The 25205-nt window shown below is 36.4% G+C and overlaps 1 protein-coding gene across 1 annotated transcript in view; it reads left to right on the top strand.

Annotated features, from left to right (window-relative positions):
- LOC150087930 (multidrug resistance-associated protein 1-like) overlaps positions 1–25205 on the top strand; it is a 217242-nt gene that overhangs the window by 165525 nt on the left and 26512 nt on the right. The window contains 3 exon segments of the mRNA XM_090369269.1: positions 4508–4707; positions 9369–9495; positions 21748–21849. Coding sequence (XP_090225395.1) covers positions 4508–4707; positions 9369–9495; positions 21748–21849 — 429 coding nt within the window.

The following is a 25205-nucleotide window of genomic DNA, read 5'->3' as shown; positions in this document are numbered from 1 at the left end:
TTATGAGAGCTTCTTTGGACTCAGGGGAGGTACCCATAGACTGGAGATGTGCAAATGTAACCCCAATTCACAAAGGAGGATCAAAGGCTGACACAAGTAATTATAGACCTGTTAGTTTAACTTCAGTTCCAGGAAAATTAATGGAGGCACTGGTTAAAGAAGCACTGCAGGATCATCTGGACAATAATTCAGTTATAGCTCAGACACAGCATGGTTTTGTTAAGGGCAGGTCTTGTCTGACCAATTTGATTGGATACTATGATGTCACAAAAGAACTGGATGGAGGGAATAACTTTGATATTATATATTTGGATCTTAGAAAGGCTTTTGATACTGTTGCGCATGGAAGGCTGCTGCACAAATTGGAGCAGTGTGGCATTGGAGGCAAATTGCTGCTATGGATAAAGGGATGGTTGAGTGGCAGAAGACAGAGAGTGGTAATCAATGGACACTGCTCAATGTGGACTAATGTTATTAGTGGAGTTCCTCAGGGTTCAGTGTTGGGTCCATTGTCGTTTTCTGTATTTATAAATGATATAGATGATGGTATATCAAGCTTAATGTCCAAGTTTGCAGATGATACAAAGGTTGGCAGGGTTGTTAAGGACACTACTGACGCTATGCTGCTGCAACAGGATCTGGAAAGGTTGAGCAGATGGGCTGAGAAGTGGCAAATAAACTTTAACATTGACAAATGTAAAGTACTACATATGGGAAACAGTAACCCCAGATCAACGTATCAACTCTGTGGTACTACGCTGACAGTGTTAGAGAATGAAAAGGACCTGGGGGTAATTGTGCAGGCAGATATGAAGTTCTCTGAGCAGTGCAGATGAGCTGCAAGAGTAGCTCATGGTGTCTTGTCAATGATATACAGGAATTCTTCTAGCAGGGATAGGGATGTGATTATTCCCTTGTATAAGGCATTGGTCAGGCCACACCTTGAGTACTGTATAAAGGTCTGGAGGCCTCATTTCAAGAAGGATGTAGAGCTGCTGGAACGAGTACGGAGAAGGGCAACAAGATTAGTGAATGGAACAAAGGGTTGCTCTTACGAAAAAAGGCTTAAGTTTTGCAAATTACAGAGTCTGGAGACTAGGCATCGGCGAGGTGATCTGATAGAGGTGTATAAGGCTTTGAATGGCTTGAGCATGCTCAATGCCTATGGGATTCTTCCTCTTGCTCAGAATAATCACCTGAGAGGGCATAAATTCAAATTGAGGAAGGACGGGTGTCGGATAGATGTGCGGAAATTTGCCTTTAGCCAGCGGGCAGTTGGTTTGTGGAATAGACTTCCATCACTTGTTGTTGAAGTTGATAGCCTAAACAAATTTAAGGCTCAGCTGGACAGGTATTTCGAATGAATGGAGGGGTGAAATGGGAGTAGTGGTTGTGCTTTTTATTTTTTTTTTTTTTTGGCTGATGCTGAATAAGCTTGCGTTCTTGCATCATATGCCTCTACTAATGCTAATGCTAAATTTTCTGTGTTTAGAGAGTCAAATGCATGCTTGAAATCGATGAAGCACAGATAAAGAGGTTTCTTCTTATTCCAATATTTTTCTGCAATGATGTTTAGTGTGAATATTTGGACTATTGTTGATCTGCCTTTTCTAAATCCTGCTTGTTCTTCCCCTATTGTTTCTTCATATGTTTTAAGTATCCTATTTTGTAAGATCCTTATAATAATATCTGTTTTGCACATTATAGCAAATAATTTTGCCATATTCTTTACAAAAACACACACTTTTCTTAATGACATTTAATCTGTTTTTACTTTTTATGTGAAACTCTAGGTTATTAGTAAATTGAAATTTTGAAAGATATCTAGGGTGGGAAGGATATGGTAATTTTAGTCATTACTTACTCATAATTAGAAAACAAAGGGGGGATTAATGCTATAACAATTGGAAGAAAAGGTATAATGAGAGTGGGAGTAATGTACAGACCAGAAGATTTTGAGAGAATATGATGTGAGAGTCTTTACATGCAGATGAAATGGGCAAGAAAGCATGAATATCTTATTATGGGTGACTTTAATCTGCCCCAGATTGATTGTAATAAGGGGGGGGAGCTCACCATGGGGAAAAATTAAGGTAAACTAGATGATCATTATTTGTACCAGCATGTTAGAGAAAGTGCTAGAGGTGAGAATATTATTGACCTAATCATTACTAACAAATCAGATGACATCACAGGGCTTAAAGTACAGGAACTATTGTCAGGAAGTGATCATGTAATTATCAGTCAGAAAATGAAGAAAGCTGTTGCAGTAGTTAAAGATAAAGGCATGGGCTTTAACTTCAGAAGAGGGGACTTTGACAGTTTAAGGCACTATATGGCATCTCTGAACTGAGCGTATTGCTGTGGGAAATATTGTAGGAGGGGGGGATGCCGAAATAGATGACTGCAAAGCTGACCAGTCAAATAGATCAGAAAAAGATAGCATGGGACAGTTACAGAGCAATGAAAAGTACTGAACAGGTATAAGTCTGATCTGTAATAGTACCACAAATAAGGTTAGAGAGACCAAAGCTGTATATGAGAAAGCACTGATTAAGTGAGCAAAAAAATGGGGACAAGGAATTTTGTGTGTGTGTGTGTGTGTGTGTGTACAACAAAGAACCCTGGTTGTGAGAAAGTCTTAGATAACCCAGCTGATGTTGCAGGTGAATTGAATAGCATCTGTCTTTACTGACAAAAGACCCTTCACACTGATGAGGATGTGCAAATGAGCCTGAACCATATGAAATTAGTGATTTTTATAATTACAGATGATCCTTTATTAGAAAAACTGGAATAAACATTTTGTGGCCTCGAATGATGAGGACTTGAGAAATTTCTCCAATCAGTGTCTGGGGACTAGGTGCCTGCAGGGTGATCTGATTGAGATGTATATGGCCTTGAATAGTTTGAGTGGGCTCAATTGCTGATGGAGTTCTTCCTCTTGCTTGGATTATGCACCTGAGGGGGCATGGGTTCAGGTTGAGGAAGGACAGTTGTAGAGTGGATGTGTGGATGTTTACCTTTGGGCCGGGGGGGGGGTTGATTGCTGGAGCAGGCTTCCGTCTGTCGTTGTGGAGGTTGATGGCTTGAATGGTGGGTTTGGGGGAGGGGTGGATAGGCTTTTGGAGTGAATGGATGGGTGAGGTGGGTAGGGGTGTGTTTTTTTTTTTTTTTTTTGGGTGATACTGCTTTCTTGCATAATTTGTCTCTGGTAATGCTAATGCTAACTTTTGAGCATAATGGGAAGTAAGGCTCTCAGAGTTGATGGCATATACCTGGTAGTTTTGAGGGATACCGATTGAACTATTCAGGTTAATGATGAGGGCATCTTTGCACTTGGGGTGGGGGAGAGATTTCTTTGGATTGGAGAAGTGCCAATGTATTGCCAATACATAAAGGCAGTTCTAAGAGTGAAGTTAGTAACTACAGACCAGTTAGTCTGACTTCAGTGGTAGGAAAGTTCTTTAGAAGCAATGATTAAGAGTGCAATCCAGGAACATTTAGATAGATATGGCATCCTGAAGGACACACAACATGTCATTGTTAAGGGATAATCGTGTTTAGCTAACTTAGTAGGCTATTTTGACACAGTTACTCATGAGCTGGATGTAGGGAACAATTTCGACATAGTTTATTTGAATTTTAGTAAAGCATTTTACTCAGTTCCTCTGGAGGGCTTAAAGTATAAGCTTGAACAAGGTACTTATAAAAATGCATCTTTAAAACGTTGATCACTTACTGAGCCATTTGGTTGCACAACTGATCTGGAATCCCCAGGGAAGAACTCCACATGAACATTGTTTAAGTGTTCATTGTTTTTCAGATGAGCACGGCAGTTATCGACAAATAAAAGAATTTTTTTATTGTTTTCTGTCACTTTGAATCTAGAGCTCTTAAATACTCATCAAAAAGAGCACAGGCCATCCATGCTGTTTTATTGTTCCTGTATTTACATGGAAGTGTTTTCATATTATTGAAACAATGTGGTTTCTTGGGTTTTCCGATCACAAGCAATGGTAGTTTCTCTGAGCCATCCATATTAGCCCCCACTAGCACTGTAATTCTCTCCTTGCTCAGTTTACCAAAAACATTAAATGGGAAAACATCATTATAATAATACACTGTATTCTTTATCACGTACCTTTTATGTGGGAAAGGTTTTTACCTGGGAAATTTCTTATGCAGGAAAATAATATATTACAATATATGAGTTGAAATTTGGAATTAAGAAACCCAACCTAGTACAGGAGAAAACTTCTTGTGCAGGAATTTCTTATCTAGGTTCTACTCTATTTTATTCTGATTTGGCAGTGTTCCAGATGAGAGGGAGATATTCATTGTAAATTTTACTCTTTAATAAAAACTAGATTCTATAATAAAACTATAGTAATATAATTAATGTGCTTTGTTTTAGAATTATTTAATGAAAAGAGAAAATTTAAGAACTTTTTTTTTTTTTTTTTTTTTTTCTATGAAATTTCTTACTTTGACATGTTTATTACAGAAATTCTATGTTGCTACATCTCGTCAGCTAAAACGACTGGAGTCCATTACCCGCTCTCCAATCTATTCACACTTTTCAGAAACTCTGTCTGGTGTTACTACAATTCGCTCCTATGGTGTGCAAAAACGTTTCTATGGAGAATCCAATAATCTTGTTGATATCAATCACATTTGTTATTACCCTAGTATTGTGGCCAATAGGTGGGTTAAATTTGCATGCATTAAACTTACAAACATATAAGCAAACTTTTTTGTTTATACTTCTAATAATTTAGTTAAGCAAATTTTCCATTTTTACTAGAGAAATAATTAGTTACCTACAAACATAAGCAAAAAATAATTTTTACATCATATACTTAGGTTTCAGAAAAGCTTTTGGTACTGTTCCACGTAACGGACTGCTGTACAAATTGGAGTAGTGGCATTAGGGGTGTGCTATGGATAAAGAGTTGAGTGGGAGAAAATAGTGGCTGTTAATGTTCACTGCCCTTCATGGACATTAGCCCAAGAAGGTGGAGTCCTCAGAATTCAGTGCTGAGTTCCTCACTGTTTTCAGTATTTATTAATGACATTGATGAAGACATATCAAGCTTAATGTCTAAGTTTGCAGATGATACAAAGGTTGGCAGGGTGGTTAAGGACAGGATTCAAGGCATATTACTGTAATAAAACCTAGAAAAATTAGGTACATGGGCTGAGAAGTGGCAACTGAAATTTTAGCTTTGACAAATGCAGTACCTTGCATTTGTCAATTGTCCTTGTAGTACAGTGGATGCTTATTATTGTGATTTGTTTTACGAAAATTTGATAATATAAATGGAAGAATTTTTTTAAATGAAATATAAGAAGTTGTTTATCATACTAATCTTTATTTATTATCTAGTACAGTATACATTGTACTCTACATATATAACTACAATATATGTAGAGTACTAAACACATACAAACCAATTTCAGTGTTTAAATAAAAAAAAATATATAGATATACAAATTAAAAAAAAAAAAAAAAACAGTGAATGCACAAACACATTATAAAAATACTGACCTATTTAAAAAATTTATCCTGTGCTTGTTGTTTTTAAATCCTTAGCAGTTCAGTATATTCTTGTAACCTATGCAATTTGTAGTCTTCACTTTTCCCTCCCTTAAGTTCTAATGCACTCTGTAACCCTTCAAAAGATTTCCTAATTTCTCTGGTCATTGGTGTAACTCTCTGGACCTTGATATATTTATCACAATTTTCATTTTCCTCATTGTCAGGTGTATCTTGTATAATTCCATTGACTATATCCTTTACTGACAGATCACCTGTTGTTGGAAGATGTTCATCAATTTTTACCCACTCATTTTAATATTAAATGAATTATTGATATACTCTGTTGGTACTGCATTAAATTCTTCAGTATTTATCACAACACCTGGTTGGATAAATCTTGCTTTACAAAAACAATATTTGATTGAATTTTTTTTTTTTTTTTTTTTTTTGGAAATTAAATTCTAAGCACTAGCCATCATATGCACAGCATCTAATAAGTTAATTCTTTTTCTCTGTCCTTAACGTTTCAAAAGCTTTGATTCCTCAATCCAAAAGTTGCACTGTGGATGTTGTTATTTGCTGGAAGAAATAAGAGTTTTATGTTATTCAACTGCACATTTGGATAAGCTGTACAGTTATCTAAGGTAAGCACAATTTTTTACTGACTTGCAATAATCCTGCCCCATTCCTTCAGAAAGTCAACAAAAATTTGAGACATCATCCATGCATTTGTGTTGCTCTTATATTCAACTGGCTGGTGTTTTGTCCCTCTGAAGACACGTGGATGCTTACTTTTACCAATTAGGAAAGGTTTTTATTATTATTATTATTGTGCTTGTCTTATTGCACATAAGAAGTACCGGCCAACTCTATCTTTCTGTTTTTTCCAGCTTCTGAATGTTCATTTCTGAATAAAAGAGTATGTTTAGGCATTGTTCTAAAATAAACACCAGTGTCATCAGCATTGAAAATATGGTCAGGACTAAATTCTTACAGTAAATTAGGTATGACATTTTCATACTGAGCCTGTATCAGAGTCTGATTTTTCTCCATGAAGTTTTGTATGCAATGTTCTGTCTCTCCTTCCACCTGCTTTAACCACCCATCTGTAGGCTTAAAATCATTTACACAGAGTTCATTTGTTTTCAGATTCCTTTGCCTTTTTTGCCTAGGGTATTTCTGCTGATGGGGAGCATTTTTTAATCTTGCATTTGTTAACCATCTCAAAAGCACTTCTTCCACAAGGTCATTCTTTCCACGCCATTTTCTTTTCATGTTCAGATTGTCATTCTCAGTCACTCCTAATTCATGTGATTTTCTATTCTTTAAAAGTTTACACAAAAGAAGATGTGAAACAGTTTTAATTCAGTCCTTCTCTCTCTGACTACATTTAGGAAGTGCATCAAAAGCACTTAGAATTTTGTTCTTTTCACTCAAATTTAAATCTTTATATTTCTGCAACATTTCTATTCTAAGATAAAATAAATCACGGTTCAATTTTTGATTAACATGAATTGCAAACTAAACTGAAGTCTATTCACAGAAAGCAGACAGTGGATACAGTACCACACACATATGCACTACGAGATCATTGATCACTTGTGGGAAAACTTCAAATGTTTGGATGCCACATTTAAACACCGATAACTTGCCACATAATTATAAAACTTTAAAATAGTGGGTTAAATTTGCTCCTTCCTCCAACTGTACAGCCTGATAGCAAAAGCATTATTTTCTTTATTGTTCACTTGCTTTTGTTTATAAGCACTCTCCTGCTTTTCCCGAAAGCTACAGACATGTGGCAGGGATTAAAAGGTACTGCTTTCGTGTGGGCGCCTCCATACCAGGTGGGCAGGAGCAGCAGTGCATAGCACATGCTTCTTGATTAAACCGGGATTCGAGCCCATGACCACCAAATACAGAGGATGCAATATGGCCTTTGTTGCTTATGCTCCTAAAAACCAAAATAACAATGCTTTCATGTGACAAGGGATAAGGTCATAAATATTATTTGGCATGGTCAGGGTAAATAATTGACAAATTTCTAATTTATACACAATTTTAGGTGTTCTGGAAGACATATTTCTCCTAATTGAAATGAAAAATGATAACAATAAAAACAGCAGTGTGATAATATAAAGCTGCAGAATTTACATGCATAATAATATACATGGTTTTGAATTTTCATTGTTGATTATAATAAGTGGCCAATAACAATAACCAGTGATAACATTTAACTGGCATTCATGGTAGTAGTAATCTAAGAATAACATACCAATTCTATGTTACCACACTCAGGATAATGTAGGGAAAAAAAATGCCTGACACAAATATTGGTATACTCTGTTGGTACTGCACTAAATTCTTCAATATTTATCACAACACCTGGTTGGATAAATCTGCTCAGAGAACTTCATGCAGTCTGACACGAAGTTCTCTGAGCAGTGCAGACAAGCTGCTAGGACAGCTACTTTGTCAATGGTATACAGAAATTTTGACAGCAGGGATAAGGAAGTGTTTGTCCCACTGTGTGACCACTAAATACAGAGGATGCGGAAAGGTCAGGGAATGACCACCGCATATCCTGGGAGCAATATGGCCTTAGTTGCTAATGCTCCTAAAAAAAAAAAAAAAAAAAAAAACCAAATAACCAATCCCACTGTATAAAACAATGATTAGGCTACATCTTGAGTATTGCGTACAGGTCCTGGAGCCTCATTTTATGAAAGATGTGGAACTGTTGGAATGGGTGGAGAGAAGAGTAATGAGATTAATGAGAGAAACAAAAGGATATTCTTACCAAGAGTATCCTTTTGTTTCAATTTTTTAAATTGCAGCATCTAGAAACTAGGTGCCTGTGAAGATATATGATTGAGGTGTTTAAGGCTTTGAATGGATTGAGTGAGCTGAATGCTGATGGCATCCTTATGCTTTCTCAGACAACACATGAGGAGATTGTTTGTTTGTTTGTTTATTATTTGGTTTTTAGGAGCATTAGCAACTAAGGCCATATTGCTCCGGGATATGCGGTGGTCATTCCTTGACCTTTCCGCATCCTCCGTATTTGGTGGTGACGGGCTCGAACCCCAGTCTAATCAAGAAGCGTGTACTACGCACTGCTGCTCCTTCCCACCTGGCTATGGAGGCGCCACACGTGAGGAGACATGAAGGAGAGAGAGAGAGAGAGAGAGAGAGAGAGAGAGAGAGAGAGAGAGAGAGAATAATTAATGATGCAAATGGAAGGCTTTTATCCTAGTTCAAAAATGCTGAAGTTTTTCTATGTTGGTTGATGCTATATGTTGGATGCACCCACTCAAAAGAAAAAAAAAAAAAAAATTGGAGACTTTCTTGAAAAGTAATAATGTTAATATGTTATTACTTTTCAAGATTTTTTTTTTTTTTTTTTTACATTATTACTGAATAATGTAAAAAAAATTTCTATGAGGAGAACTTCTGCACAAGTTCTTCTAGAAAACTTGTCACAGATAAACTCAGCCACGCTGTGAAAAAAAAGGCTATTAAAGTTTCTCCAATCTAGACAGGACTTGAATTCACTCCTTTTTCCACAACATTAGAAGGATGGTGATTATCTCATTGTACTACCTACAAGATGTAGAGAAAATGAACAGTTTCGTATTCTGTATAAATTTATATCTTTCCAGAATTGTTTCTATGAATGTCTGTTTCAGGCAAGGGTTTGTTTGTAAAGTGTTATTTTTTTTAATTTATTATATTGTCTCTTTCAGTGATACTAACCAATAACTAGGTTGATGACCTGTAAACCAAATTAAGCAACCTCAAATGAAAAGCAAACTTCTTTTTCTAGGTGGTTGGCTATTCGATTAGAATTCTGTGGAAACTGCATTGTTTTCTTTGCTGCTCTCTTCGCAGTCCTAGGAAGAGAATCACTAGAACCAGGGATTGTAGGACTCTCTATCAGTTATGCTTTAAATGTAAGTTTTTTGCTTTTAGTCCTTTAATTTCCAATTGCACATCAACATATAAGAAATGAAATAATACTTTCACAGTCATCTTTTGACTAATAGATGCATGTTCTCATGTTTGAAAATAATTAATCCATGTGGATTGTATACCAATCACAAAGATTTATGTAAATAGTGCATGTGTTCCAGCAAAAATTATCACAGTAGTTTTCCTAGATACACATTTGGGAAAATCTTGGAATTAAAAATTGGGCAGGGATTTTTTATTCTTTTGTCAAAAATCAGGGGAAATAACTTTGTGGTGAGATATCAGGAAAAATGGCAAAACTTAATTTTTTAGGTTATGGCTGAAAAGGAAATTAAGCACCGCTGCCTTTCCAGAGCTGTGTGACTATCTTTACCATTAAATTTGTTGTTGTTAATTATAAACAGAAATGTGATTTCTTTTTATAATTATTGTAAACATTTCTGTGATTATTGTAATAACATATAGGGAACAAGATCTTGTAATAGAAGAAAACAAGTATGGAAATTTCAAATTTCCATTTGAAGTAACTTTCAGGTGAAAAGTAATAGTTTATTCTGCATATAGAGTATAATGATTTGCCTTCAGCCACAGAATAATTCTACTAATTGTGGAAGTTGGTAGCTTGGATAAAGTTAAAGAAGGATTGAATACATTATTAGATGGACTGAGTAAATGAAGTTAGCCCATTCAATTCTACAGTCCTGTCAAAATTTCAATGAGTAGCACTGAATAAGTTAAATTCTCTACCTTTATGTTGAGAAAGTGTCATAAATTAGATATGTCCACATCATGCACTACAAAAACTGTAGCACATATTTTTATGCATTGATATCCATTAGATTCACAGCACTTTTTCTTTGTAAACAAACAATAATAATTATGTTGTGTTGAAAGTAATTTTAACTAATAGTTATTGATTATAATGTTGGTGAAATAACTTGAATTATAAAAGAAAAGTTATCCTCCAGTTTATGCATTAGACAAACTAAACTAATATCTCAATCTTAATGATCATTGTGATGTTTTACTAAGTTATTATAGATATATGTATTATAATTTTGTTGCTTATGCCAAGCTTTCTTCCTTGACTCACATGCAACTACAAATACTTAATAAAACTCATATGAACAGCAGTCAGATCAGCAAAAGATGTTCTCCTATATTTATTTTCTTTCAAAAATTATTTTATTGTTTGTTGTATTATCTAATAGTATTCAAGTGTTCAAGATATTAACTTCTTTATATATATAATAAAAATTATACCATCAGCAAGTTAAACATTTTATGGACTTAAGTTTTGTCACTTAGATTTTGTAGAAGTTAAGAATGGTGCCATGTTATGGTTGGAGGTCTGTAAATGACTGCAACCAGGCTCCTGGGTGCCAAAATGAATAGTGGGACCTTTTCATGTAGTGGGAATGAGTAGTGTTTTCTTGTTTACATCCAGTTAACTGAAAATCCAGTACAAATTAGTGCGAATGCATCATGTTAGTACACAGCCAATTCTAAATTAGCAAATTATTTGCAAAAGCGGCATAGTTTAAGTCATATCTCATATTGTGAATACCTTCATGACGACTTGCCATGACATTGCACTACTTCGAATAAGTAACACGTCACCTAAAGGAGAAGACTATTGTTACTTATTCTCAGTGGATACCACCACCCAGCCGGCACCATTTCAGGGCTATTTGGCCCTTCTTCGGTGGGTGGGTGGGTACCCAAGTGATGCAATGATGACAAAACAGTTGTGAAGTATAACTCCACAATATGAGAGATGCCTTAAAAAGGGCCAAATAGCCCTGAAATGGTGCCATCTGGGTGGTGGTATCCACTGAAAATAAGTAACAATATTCTTCTTCTTCTTCTTTAGGTGAAGCATTACTTATTCAAAGTAGTGCAATGTCATGGCAACTCGTCATGAAGGTATTCACAATATGAGATATGACTTAAACTATGCCGCTTTGGCAAATAATTTGCTAATTTAGAATTGGCTGTGTACTAACATGATGCATTCGCACTAAGTTGTACATAGTCTAACTTTTTCATAGCCTGAGGCATAAGTCTTAATGCATTATAGTCTGAAAATCCAGTTTATTATCAGTTTTAGTTTTTGGTAGTTGTTTAACTTCTAGTGCTTTTACAAAGTGAAAGCATTTAAGAAAATGTGTAGGAATTTTTAGCTTGATTAATATTTTCTATCTACAGAACAAGTCTTTGAAGAGATGGCTTGAAATAGTTTTTTTTTTTTTTTTTTGTTGTTTTTCAAGAACTAGTGACTTGATGAAAAATAGTATCCATATTTAAATGTCAATGAGACATTGAAATATGGATACAGTACTTCTTTCAGTTAAGGATAATAATATACTGCTTGCCGCATGTGTACTGTAAAGAAATCAGTTTAAGTAATACAAGACATCAGACAATTACAATATTCATTCCTAAAAGAAATATCTTTTGTGTGTGTTGACTTTGACTACTTATTTGCATAGCTTCAACTGAAAACTGGCAGGATGTCTACATGTTAAATAAATATATAACATATTGTCGGTAAAACAATGTTATGTCATCCAGTTTCTGTTAAAGTATGCCATATTTATTTTTCTTTGAAGTATCTGTATCTGTTTTGATTGTAAGTGTTAGGAGTGAATTTCAATATATATTTCATACAATAAATTTGTATGAAACATATATTGCTGTTTTTGCTTCTTTTGATAAAAGTATGGTATATAATGAAGCTGAAATGCTTTAACGTTGTAAAAAGAATAACTGCTTACAGTAAAAACCTATCTTCATTTTTGTGTGTGTCAGGGAAAATGATTCAAAATTCTCAGTGAACTGAGTTTTAGAATTTCTATGAGCTCCTACATACAGCAAAAAATATGTATCTGTCATTGCAATTAACAAAGGTTGCGAAATGTTAACCAGACAATTGTACATTGAGCTTGGGCATAACAATTGTTACTGTAATGTTGGAGGTTTACACTCAAAACATCATATAAGGGTCCTAAGATTTTCCATTATGTATTTGATATTAGATACTGTACTAAATACTCAATGATTGCTTTTAGTTTTGAATAAAATTTACTGAATTGGAAAAGATAAAATATATTAAGCTTCCAATGTGAAATTTGAAGTAAATCATACAGGTTACAAAATTTGGAGGAATGAGAGAGCAGTCTTACTACTACGTTTGAAAATGATTTATTCCTCTTGAAGCGGCAGGTGTCAGTGTTTCACAAATGATGCTGTTTTATTCATTGTGAATAGAGGACACGTAGAGGACAAGCAGTTAACATATTTGTGGCCTTTCTTTATTTATTTCCTGTTTCACGTGCCCTAAGTATTAGCATTAGTAGAGGCATATGATGCAAGAAAGCAAGCTTATACAGCATCAGCTAAAAAAAATAAAATAAAATAAACAAACTTCCCATTTCACCCATTCATTCACTCCAAATGTGCATTAGCATTAGTAGAGGCATATGATGCAAGAAAGCAAACTTATTCAGCATCAGCCAAAAAAAACACACAACTCCCATTTCACCCCTCCGTTCGCTCGAAATACCTGTCCCAGTTGAGCCTTAAATTTGTTTAGGCTATCAACTTCAACAACAAGTGATGGAAGTCGGTTCCACCAACCAACCACCCGCTGGCCAAAGGCAAATTTCCGCACATCTATCCGACATCCGTCCTTCCTCAATTTGAATTTATGCCCTCTGAGCTGATTATTCTGAGCAAGATGAAGAATCCCATTGGCATTGAGCATGCTCAAACCATTCAAAGCCTTATACACCTCTATCAGATCACCTCGCCGGTGCCTAGTCTCCAGACTCTGTAATTTGCAAAACTTAAGCTTTTCTTCGTAAGAGCAACCCTTTGTTCCATTCACTAATCTTGTTGCCCTTCTCTGTACCCATTCCAGCAGCTCTACATCCTTCTTGAAATGAGGCCTCCAGACCTGTATACAGTACGCAAGATATGGCCTAACCATTGCCATATACAAGGGAATAATCACCTCCTTATCCCTGCTAGAAAAATTCCTGTATATCATTGACAAGACACCATGAGCAGATATGAAGTTCTCTGAGCAGTGCAGACGAGCTGCACTGCTCAGAGAACTTCATATCTGCCTGCACAATTACCCCCAGGTCCTTTTCATTCTCCACCACTGTCAGTGTAGTACCACAGAGTTGATACGTTGCTCTGGGGTTACTGTTTCCCATATGTAGTACTTTACATTTGTCAATGTTAAACTTCATTTGCCACCTCTCAGCCCATCTGTTCAACCTTTCCAGATCCTGTTGCAGCAGCATAGCGTCAGTGGTGTCCTTAACAACCCTGCCAACCTTTGTATCATCTGCAAACTTGGACATTAAACTTGATATCCCATTATCAATATCATTCATAAACACCGAAAACAACAACGGACCCAACACTGATCCCTGAGGAACTCCACTAATAACATTAGTCCACATTGAGCATTGATTACCACTCTGTCTTCTGCCACTCAACCATCCCCTTATTCATAGCAGCAATTTGCCTCCAATGCCACACTGCTCCAATTTGTGCAGCAGTCTTCCATGTGCAACAGTATCAAAAGCCTTTCTAAGATCCAAATATATAATATCAAAGTTATTCCTTGCATCCAGTTCTTTTGTGACTACATCATAGTATCCAATCAGATTGGTCAGGCAAGACCTGCCCTTAACAAAACTATGCTGCGTCTGAGCTATAACTGAATTCTTGTCTAGATAATCCTGCAGTGCTTCTTTAACCAGTGCTTCCATTAATTTACCTGAAACAGAAGTTAAACTAACAGGTCTATAATTACTTGTGTCAGCCTTTGATCCTCCTTTGTGAATTGGGGTTACATTTGCACATCTCCAGTCTATGGGTACCTCCCCTGAGTCCAAAGAAGCTCTCATAATTTATGGCTAGGGGTTTGCTTACTTCCTTTGCTGCCTCCTTTAATATAACTGGATAGATCCCATCCACCCCAGGTGCCTTTTCTATGTTTATCCTCAACAATCTCTCCTCCACTTTCCACTCAGTTATTACAAAATCATCCAGCTCACTGCCAATGTTTACTTTACCTACATCATTCTCCTTCCTGAATAACTCCTCATGCGTGAATGTAGATGCAAAATACTCGTTTAGATTGTTAGCCACCTGAGCAGGATCCTCAACTGTTGAACCATCAATATCCAGTGGACCAATCTGATTCATCCCTTTCCTTCTTGAGTTTAAATAGGTAAAGAACTCTTTTCTATTTTTCTTTGCATCCTCTGCCAAGGATTTTTCGTAGTCTGCCTTTGCCTGCCTAATCTCCTTTGTGACTTGGTTACAGACCAACTTATATCTATCATAGGCTTCCATGTCACAAATTAATTTGTATGTATCCCATGCATTTTTCTTCTCTGCCACATGTCTCATTAGTTCATCTGAGAACCATTTAGGCCTAAACCTTGAACAATATTTCTTAGTTGGTATGTAAAGCCTGGTAGCCTCCAAGATTAGTTCCTTGAATGCTTCCCATTTTGAGTTTGCTGTTGGTAACATCATCAGTTGGTCCCACTGTATAGAATTTAAATACTGTCTCAGACCATCATAGTCGCCTTTACGAAAACAAAAACCCTTCCCTTTACCTCTGATGGTAGTTACCTCCTTGAGTAAATCCCACTTCAACACACTGTGATCACTGCCACCTAGTGGTTCATTTATCTGCAGATTCTTAATGCATGAAGAATCACTACTGATAATCAGATCAAGAGTATTGCTCCCTCTTGTTGCCTCACGAACATGCTGATGTAGAAAACAATCATCCAATAAATCCACAAAAGCCTTGCTAGTGTGCGAGTGACCAACCCACAAATTCCAGTCAATATCTGGGAAATTAAAATCCCCCATTATAAGACTCTCTGATTTACTGGCCCACTCTATTTCCCTGTACAATATCTTATTATACTCATCAGAGTCATTAGGCCTATAGCACACTCCTACTCTCAATTTTGATTTCACCAAACTGACTCTACACTGCCCTGTCCATCGATATCGACTGGCTTTACTTCCTTGGACTTTGTGTTTCTTAACTAATAGCATAACCCCTCCTCCCCTCCTGTCCTGTCTATCCTGTCTATACACATTGTATTCCCCAAATTCCAGTTCCGCATTCCTTATATCTGTGTGACACCACATCTCTGATATCCCAACAATATCTGCCTTTGATGTTTTGAGCAATACCTCAAATTCATCAAATTTATTTACCAAACTCCTAGCATTGGTGTACACGCAGGTATACATGCACCTGTTTCTATTCTTGGCTACCCTAACACAACCCATGTGTTTACTTGTATCGCAATGACTCCCAGCAGTCTCTGAAATATCCTGCATCTTGTTTTTCAGGCTTCTGCTCATTTCAATAGAAGCAGTGCAAGAATCACTTCCACCTCTGCCAGTGGCTACTGTTAATCTATTAGTCCTTGTATCCCCCCCAACTAGCAGTTTGTTGTTGTTGTTATTTGGTTTTTAGGAGCATTAGCAACTAAGGCCATATTGCTCCGGGATATGCGGTGGTCATTTCCTGACCTTTCCGCATCGTCCGTATTTGGTGGTGACGGGCTCGAACCCCGGTCTACTCAAGAAACATGTGCTACACACTGCTGCTCCTTCCCACCTGGCTATGGAGGCGCCAATAACTAGCAGTTTCTCGACCCACCTAACTCTGCCTCGACAGCATCAGCAAAAATTCTTGCACCCTTTCTGTAGAAGCAATCTCTCCTGTTAACAAGTACAGTCCAGGCTGAAAAAAAATTCTACCCCTTGAGCCTTGCACAATCCCTCCAGGGCCGAATTGATCAACAAGGCTCTCCACTTCTTCCTTGAATTTATTTAAGCTATTAACTTCCACAACTACAGATGGAAGTTTGTTCCAGCAATCAACTACCCACTGGCTAAAGGCAAATTTCTGCACATCTATTTGACAACTGTCTTTCCTCAATTTCAGTTTATGGTTTATAATCTGAGCAAGAGGAAGAATTCCATCAGCATTGAGCCTGCTCGATCCATATCCAGCCAGTTCCTAAAAAAGGGTGACAAATCTCTTGCATCCAATTATCTTCCCTTTGCACTTACTTCTACACTTTCTAAAGTAATGGAGAAATCAGTTAACTGCCAACTTTAAAATCATCGAGAAACCTTCCATCTGATCAATAATTGCCAGTATGGATTCCACCAGTGTCGATCCACTGGTGATATACTGGTTTATGCTTACCCATCTCCAGGCGCCTCCGTAGCCAGGTGGGAAGGAGCAGCAGTGCGTAGCACACACTTCTTGATTAGACCGGGGTTCGAGCCCATCACCAACAAATACGGAGGATGCGGAAAGGTCAGGGAATGACCACCGCATATTCCTGGAGCAATATGGCCTTAGTTGCTAATGCTCCTAAAAACCAAATAACAACAACAGCTTACCCGTCTATGAACAAATTCAATGGAAAAGTTTGGTGAAACTCAAGCAGTTGCTCTTGATATTTCAAAGGCCTTTGATCATGTTTGGCATAAAGGTCTTCTAAATAAGCTTCCAAAACTTTTTCTTGTAATTGAGTATCCCCTTTTCTCTCTGACCACTCACTGCTGGTGATGGTAGACAGATCTCTGTCTTCCAATTTCTCCACTAATGTTTGTGTTCCCCAAAGTTCAGTTCTTTCTTTCAATCTTTTCCTCTTGTATATTAATGACCTTCCATTGACCAGAAATCCTATCCATAGTTTTGCTGATGATAGCACATTGCATTCCACCTTCCAATCTGAGAAACCTTGCCCTGTGCAAACAGCTTCAACTCCTTGCATATATACTACCAATTCATTAAATTCTGACCTCCAGATAATTCACCAGTGGGGCAAAGATAACTTAGTCCATTTGAATCCCTCTAAAATTCAGTCTCCTGTCTTATATCTCACAAAAATGATTCTTCTGTTCCTCTGATTATCTTCAGTGATTTTCAGATTTTTAGACAAGATCACATATCTCTATTAAGGATTACCTTGTCTTCTAATCTATCTTGGCACAAGCACATCACAAATATTGCTTTCTCTGCATCTAAAAAGCTGCATATTCTCTTTTGCTCCTGGTGTTACTTTCCTTCCAAGTGGCTGCTCACTTTGTACGAATCGCAAATCTGCCCTGCCATAGAATATTGTTCCCACATCTGGGGCAGTGCCCCTAAAACTTCTCTCAGGCTTCTAAACTCCATTCAAAAGAGTGCAGCTAGTTTAATTAATAACCCATCTCTAACAGTCTCTTCACTCTCTCTCATAGATGTTCTGTTTCTGCATGTTTTTCTATAGATACTTCCATGAGCACTGTTCTTCTCAATTGGATTCTATAAGTCCTGCTGTCTCTTTCAAACCAGTCCAAACAACTGCATCCTTTTACTGCCCAATTTCAAACTTACAGATGCAATTATTCTTCTTCCTCATTTATTCCCTCAACTTCCATTTTTTGGATCAACTCCCTTCATATTTATTTCCTGAAAATTACAATCTGCAGAAATTCAAGTCTAATGTCAACAAGTATCATTTTCAAAGCCTTCAGCCCATGCACAAAAAAAAAAAAAAAAAAAAAAAGAATAAAGAAAGAAAATATTTGACACTGTCAAAGTGATCCAAGAAAATGTGCTGACCATTCTGAAGACCCTGAAAAAAAAAAGACTTCGATAATGCAAATGGAAAATTCACCATAATCATTGTTTTGACATTCAACAAAGGGGCTACTTCTGAAGGTAACAATCCACAAATGAGGATACTGATACAGAGGTAAAAGTACCTAGTTTGTTTTATACAGTCTTAATTCATGAACTTTTCAGTCATACCTTGTTAAATTAAGGACATAGGGTAACAGAAAATGTCCTAAGGGTATCAACTGTTTCTCCTGTACATTAAATTCTTTTACTGAGGAAGACAAGGCATTCTTTATAAAATACCAAGACTTTCAGCGAGAGGAATAAAATTTCATTTTGCATTAATTTCATCTCTCTCTCTCTCTCTCTCTCTCTCTCTCTCTCTCTCTCTCTCTCTCTCTCTCTCTCTCTCTCTCTCTCTCTCTCCCATCTTTACTTTAAGATTCTCATTTCACATTTTTGAGCCAAAGAGAAAGTGGTCCATTGATGTTAAGCCTATTGAATATTTTTAATTGAATGTTGGCGTGAATTATGAAATACTATAAAACTATCTAAGAAATAACTATTATTCAACTATAGTTTGAGAGAGGGAGAGAGAGTGTGTGAGAGAGAGACAAAAACTTTCTTTAGGTTAAGAAATAAATACATAATACCAGTATTTCAGTCTCAAAAAAGATTCGTCGTATCACAGGAGAAATAATGATTTTATTTCTCCTGTAAGTTAGAATGCTTACTTTTGAGCATAGGCCTAATAATAAGCATTCTAGCTTCTGCAAGTAAACTTCTTGCATTCAAGAGTAAACTTAAGTTTTTTTATATACAGGATGTTGTTATGTGGGAAAAATAACATGCAAGGACCACAATGCAAAAGAACAGGCTATAAAATTCAAGTAGTCTTCTGTAATAGAAACATCACGTTTCTTAGCAAGAGTATCAAATATTTTTTTAAGATGGAGAACAACATAAAAATGGTATTAGGCAACACAGAAACTTAGGCTGAATTAGAAATAAACCATTTAATGTATACATTTGCATTGTTTCAGATTTATAAAAAATATTTTTAATTAAATTAATTAAATTAAAATTAAAACTTTTAAATTTAACTGCTTTTATTAATTTTTTAATGTAGAATTCTAAATAAGTGTATTATGAAATTTAATTAAAATCCTTTAAATTAAACCAAAATTGAACTTCAGTTTTTCTTGTTTTAATCAAATCTAGAATGTAATTACTTAAATCGCCACTAGGAATTGAGTTACAAGTGAACAGAAGGAATATCAGACAGATATTCTGAGCAAATAAGCATTTAGGTATTTGAAAACATGCCTAAACTCTGGTCTTATTGATAAAATTAAATAATGTGTTACATTATTTTATCAAGCATCCATTGAAGTGATAGTATAATAAACTTTTTTAACATATATCAGTTGATAAATGATATAATGAGAGTATTTAATCTCTTATGTGATTATTGCTTTTATATATATATATAATTATGGAACTATGCTAAATTCAACGTATAATATGTTGTAGTTGACTAAAATTTGGATTAAATATTGTAATAACTATGGTATTCACATTTTGTGGCTGTTTCAGCTAGCAGAAAAAAAAAGTTTATTAACAAAAAAAAGATTACATCTTGTTTACACTTATCCACAAACAAACCATTTCAATAAAAATGTGGCCTATTTATATTAACGGACAGAGAGGAAATACAGACAACCCCCGTATAACACGGTACTTCTACAACACAGTTTTGCTCTATTGCAGCAAATCTCGCATAACACAGTATTTTTGAGCTTTCGTGCGGGGAAACCCTGCTATTATGTTGGATGTAATTTTTGAATATTTCCATTCTTTTTTGTGAATCCCCGCTTTTGGCTCTCTTAGTCGTTATGCAAAAAAAAAGGGAAATCCTGGAATTTTATTTTGTTGGAAAATCCCAGTGTTAGATTCTGTGCTATTGAATTTGTGGAAAAAATCTAGATTTCCAAGTTTTATTACTATTGGATAACATGCCAAGCCATCCGAAAGATTTAAGTCATCCAAACATTGAAGTAATATTCCTACCACCTAATAAAAAAGTAAAGTAAAGTGCAGCCATTATCAACCCACTGCAGGATGGAAGCCTCCTCAACAATTCATGCTAAGGGAAATGGACCATAATCTGCCACGCTGGTCCAATGCGGGTTGGCAGATCGACCGTATTCAGCAGTCAGGGGCTTGAACCCCGGTCTACTCAAAGAGCGTGTGCTACTGCACTCCCGCTCCTGCCCACTCGGCTACGGAGGCCCTAATACAACTTCTTTAATTTACTTTTAAAACTCATTACATCATAAAATTGTTACAATGGATTTTGGAAAAATTTGATTCTGAATATATTGAAGTGATGGAGGCATGGAAACAATTTTTCAATTGCCAACTAGGCTAGCCGGGTGGGTAAAGTGCCTGCCTGGCAACCCAAAGGTCGCGGGTTCGATTCCCACCTCGGATTGGATATCACGATGGTGCCGAACCAACCGGTTGGTTGGATATCCCGGCCACGATACATGAAGGAGGCAAGAAAAAACTGGTTCCTTCGTGTATTGATCACATCGTATGAAATAAATAAATAAAATGAAATTTTTCAATTGTAGGCTGTACCAGAATCATAGCTTTATCGCTCAAAGAAGTAAAACCGTCAACATTAAATACGTGTTGGAAAAATGTATGGCCAGAGTCAGTTCATTCAGGAAATATGGTTGAACTGGCAGAAAACAGGATTAGTGCAATAGTATAACTTGCTAAGTCAGTAGGAGGGAAAGGTTTTCATGATATGACTACTGAAGATGTTCAAGAATTACTGGTAGAAAAAGAGGCTGGTGAAGCGGATTTGGTGGAAATGGCATCGGAGGTAAACCAAATCAATTCAGAGGATGATAGCGCAGATGAAAATTCTGAAGATCCAAATTTTACGCTAAAAAGCATATGGGAAGGCATAAATTTAGCCGAGCAATTAAAATCTTATTTTTTGAATGCAGATCCTTCGACTGAAAGGAACACAAAGTTCAAAAGGAAGCTTCAAAAATGCTTAGCTCCATACCAAAATTTTCAAAGATCTATCAAGCAAAAGCAAGCAATCCCAGAATACTGATTTTTTAGAGAGAGCAGAAGATACGAAATGTAGATGCTGCAGAAGAAAGTTCAGAAGGTGGAGATATTCAGCAACAGAGAAAACGTTCTTGTTTGATTGTGCTTAGCAGCAATGAAGAGGAAGAAAAATTAAATGAACGTACATTACCTGACATATATGTATCACAGTTTGTAAGGTATGTTCAGTTATTACTTTTTTTTAATAAAAATTGAAGTTTCTGATAGTTATAAAAAAATTGTGTATTTTTTGTTAGCTTTTGGAACATAACCTCCTTTTTTGTACTGGTTCTTAGTCCCATATAACACAGTTTTGCACTATACGAGATTTTATAGGAACATAACTACCATGTTATACAGGGATTACCTGTACTGATATGGCTTTAATTTTTTTTAACTTCATTTTTACTGCTTTTATTTAATTTAGGTAACTGCCACTTTAAATTGGATGGTCAGGATGAGTTCTGAAATAGAAACAAATATTGTTGCAGTGGAAAGAATAATGGAGTACACGACCACCCCAACTGAGGTCAGAATTTATTTCACATTCAGCACTTTCTCAGTATATATTGTGATTAACTCCAGTTTTCCTTGATCTTTATTATGTTTAGAAGGAAATTACAGTAACATGTGATTATTTTATCATTTGTTCCAAAATTTTTGAATGACAAACTTGCTAATATCTATTAATAAATACAACAGAAACTGTTATATAATTATTACAAGAGGAGCTCTTAATGGTGGAAACCAATGCTCGTAATAAAAGCTTAATATTTTAAGCTTAAATATGCTTTCTTTGTGAACAGCATAAGAAAATTTGTTTCAGTACAGTATAATACTAGAATGTAATGTTTGTTGACATAACATTTGAGATTGTGAGAATGAATTATATTGCAAACATGACCAGAGTGAAACTAAAAGAATATTTTCCGGTTTCATATCTTGTACATAGATTCCCATTAATAAAATATGACATAACTCTAGCAGTACAGCAGATACTATCAGATTTTTACCCTCGACAATCTTTTTGACTTCATTCTGTGAATGTTCAATTTAGATCTAAAGAATTGACTGACTTAGGAAGGAAGGAATGCAAAGTTTTTGAGATGTTTCTCAAATTAAAACCATATTTGCATGTTCCTTGTCCACTGGCATGGGCCATTCTGCTGAAAAAAAAAGCTGCTCTAATACAAGTGGAGCATTATTGAATGCACTTGATATGCAGTAATATTCAGATAGTTATCAGTTAGCAGTTTACATGTTTTAGCATGGGTCTGGTCTGAGGGATACCCAAAGAAAATTCTACAGCCTGTATCATCATTTCTAATGGTGAGGTATCTCAAACTCTTCAGAAAGGGTTTGTTTATCCGAGTTGTTCAAGACATACATGTACCTGCCATCCACACAAGGCAAAAGCTACTGTGAGTCATTAGACCAGCAAACTTTTGCTCTAGTTGAGAGCATTTCTACAAGTGGATTGAGGTTATTAACTAGATATTCCATGATGCATTCACATTATAATTCACTCCTTCTCATCAACAAACTGTTAGTCTAGGAAATGCATTGCCTACAGCAATGCATATTGTAGCGGCTCCTCCATAGCTAGGTGGGCAGGAGCAGCAGTGCATAGCACACGCTTCTTGATTAGACCAGGGTTTGAGCCCATCACCACCAAATACGGAGGATGTGGAAAGGTCAGGGAATGACCACCGAATATCCTCGGAGCAATATGGCCTTAGTTGCTAATACTCCTAAAAATCAAACAACAACATATTGTAGCTGGTACTACGAATTATGTGGGTGAAAAGTATATGAATGTTGTTGTTGTGGGGGTTTTATGATGCATAAGATGCTTTGGCTATAATGGACCTATTCATTTATTGTAGGAATAGATGAGAAGTTTTCATAACATCAGAAAAGGCTGAGATCAGAAATGATTAAAAATCCATTTTTAATCATTTCTCCAGTTTGCTTCAGAAAGTTGAAAAATCCAGAAACATTTGCATTGTCATCGATAAGATTCTCTAGATTTTGGTTTCAGAAGGTTAACCAATGATAGCAAGGTTGAATTTCTGTCTTGTTTATAGTATGGGCATTCAATGAGAATATGTTTCACAGTCTGTTCTATAAACCTATGTGAACACTGTGGTGGATCATCTCCTGTTAGTAAATGAAGGTAGGTCAGATGTGTATGGCCTATTCTTGCTCTTGAAAGGACTACTTCTTGTCTAGATGTACGGACACTGGACTGCCAAATTTTGGGATCCTGTTTGAACTGCAAGAGCTTGTTATTAGTTTGAGAGTGCCAGATTGTTGTCCATTCTGACAGGCATGCAACATAAATGATTTGCGCATAGTCTGATGCTGGTACAGGGATATTGGCTAAATCTAAGGTAGTTGGATTTTTTGCAGTTTATTACCAGATATTCCAGAATGTGCAGGAATCCAGCAGAAGGTAACCAGTTGGTGGTGTTCCTCTATCTGCAGTAATAATCTTCTAATTTCGTTTAGAACAGGGTGAACTTTATCTGAAGAATTACGTAATGCTAAGATTGAGCTGAGGGAGTCAGTGTGAATGACAAATTTTAATGAGCAATCAGAACAGAGATTTTCTAAGGCCAGTTTAATTGCATATAATTCTGCTGAGAAGATACTGAATTCAGGTGAAAGGGATGCTGAAATAGTCTTATTTCGGAACATTGCTGCTTCTCCAACATTTGAGTTGGATTTAGAGCCATCTGTATAAATTGGAGAAAAATCAATATATCTGCGAGTGTGAACTTCATGAAGTTGTTTCACATTTGATGCTTGTAGAATATTTTTTCCCCATTGGCAGAGGTAAGTAGGTCGGTAGAGGAGGAGGAGTCCATGGTGGTTGAGTGCATGTTACTACCTGTTGTACAGAATGAATGAAAACATCCCGAACCTGCATCAGTTTGAGAAGGCGGAAACCAGCTGGTTTTATTATGCTAGGCTTATTTCTGTAGAGGTTTTCTAATGGTGGATTGAATAGGTATGACCGAATTGGATGCGAGGCACAACTTTGTATTTTGACAGCATACTTCAGTAACAGCACTTTCTTACGTAAACTTAGTGGGGGCTTGTGAGCATCAATGTAGAGACTGTGTGCTGGCAATATTCTGAATGCACCAAGTGCAATTCTCAAAGCACTGTGTTGAACCTGGGTCAAGCCAGTGCAATGCACTGCTCTGGCAGAATCGTAGATGGCAGCTCCATAATCCAGACGTGATCTGATTAAAGCCCTGTATAGACGAAGCAGAGAGGTACAATCTGCACCCCACGTTTGGGAAGATATAGCTCTGAGTACGTTCAACTTTTTTAGACAGCAAGTACGTATATTTTTAATATGCACTTAAAAAGTTTAATTTATTGTCTAGGATTAAACCTAGAAATCTGATGTTATTAGTGACTGGGATGGATATATATTAGAGATTTGAAGTTCAGGAGCCAGATGAAGTTTGCATTGTCCACAAAAATGGATAGCAACTGTTTTCTGCTGTGAGAGTCGATAGCCGTTAAGGCTGGCCCATTGTTGTATTTTATTCAGTGATATCTGAAGCTGCCTTTCAATAGATCTCATGTTTTGGGAATGGCAGGAGATGGAAAGGTCATCTGCATAAAGGTACGTCTCAACTGTGTTTTGGAAGCTGTTTAGTGATGGAATCGATTCTAAGAGCAAAAAGAGTGGCATTCAGTACTGATCCCTGAGGAACACCTTCTTCCTGAATGAAAGTTGTAGAGAGGCCATTTTGGTATCTTACTTGAAATGATCTAGTCTGTAGAAAGTTTTGAACAAATATGGGGAAGTTGTCCCATAGACCGAGAGAATAAAAATCACTAAGTATGCCATGATGCCAGGTGGTG

Source organism: Mastigoproctus giganteus, chromosome 3, assembly GCF_048544385.1.
Source record: "Mastigoproctus giganteus isolate SK-2022 chromosome 3, ASM4854438v1, whole genome shotgun sequence".
NCBI lineage: Eukaryota > Metazoa > Arthropoda > Arachnida > Uropygi > Thelyphonidae > Mastigoproctus > Mastigoproctus giganteus.
This window is presented reverse-complemented; position numbering and strand designations above follow the sequence as displayed.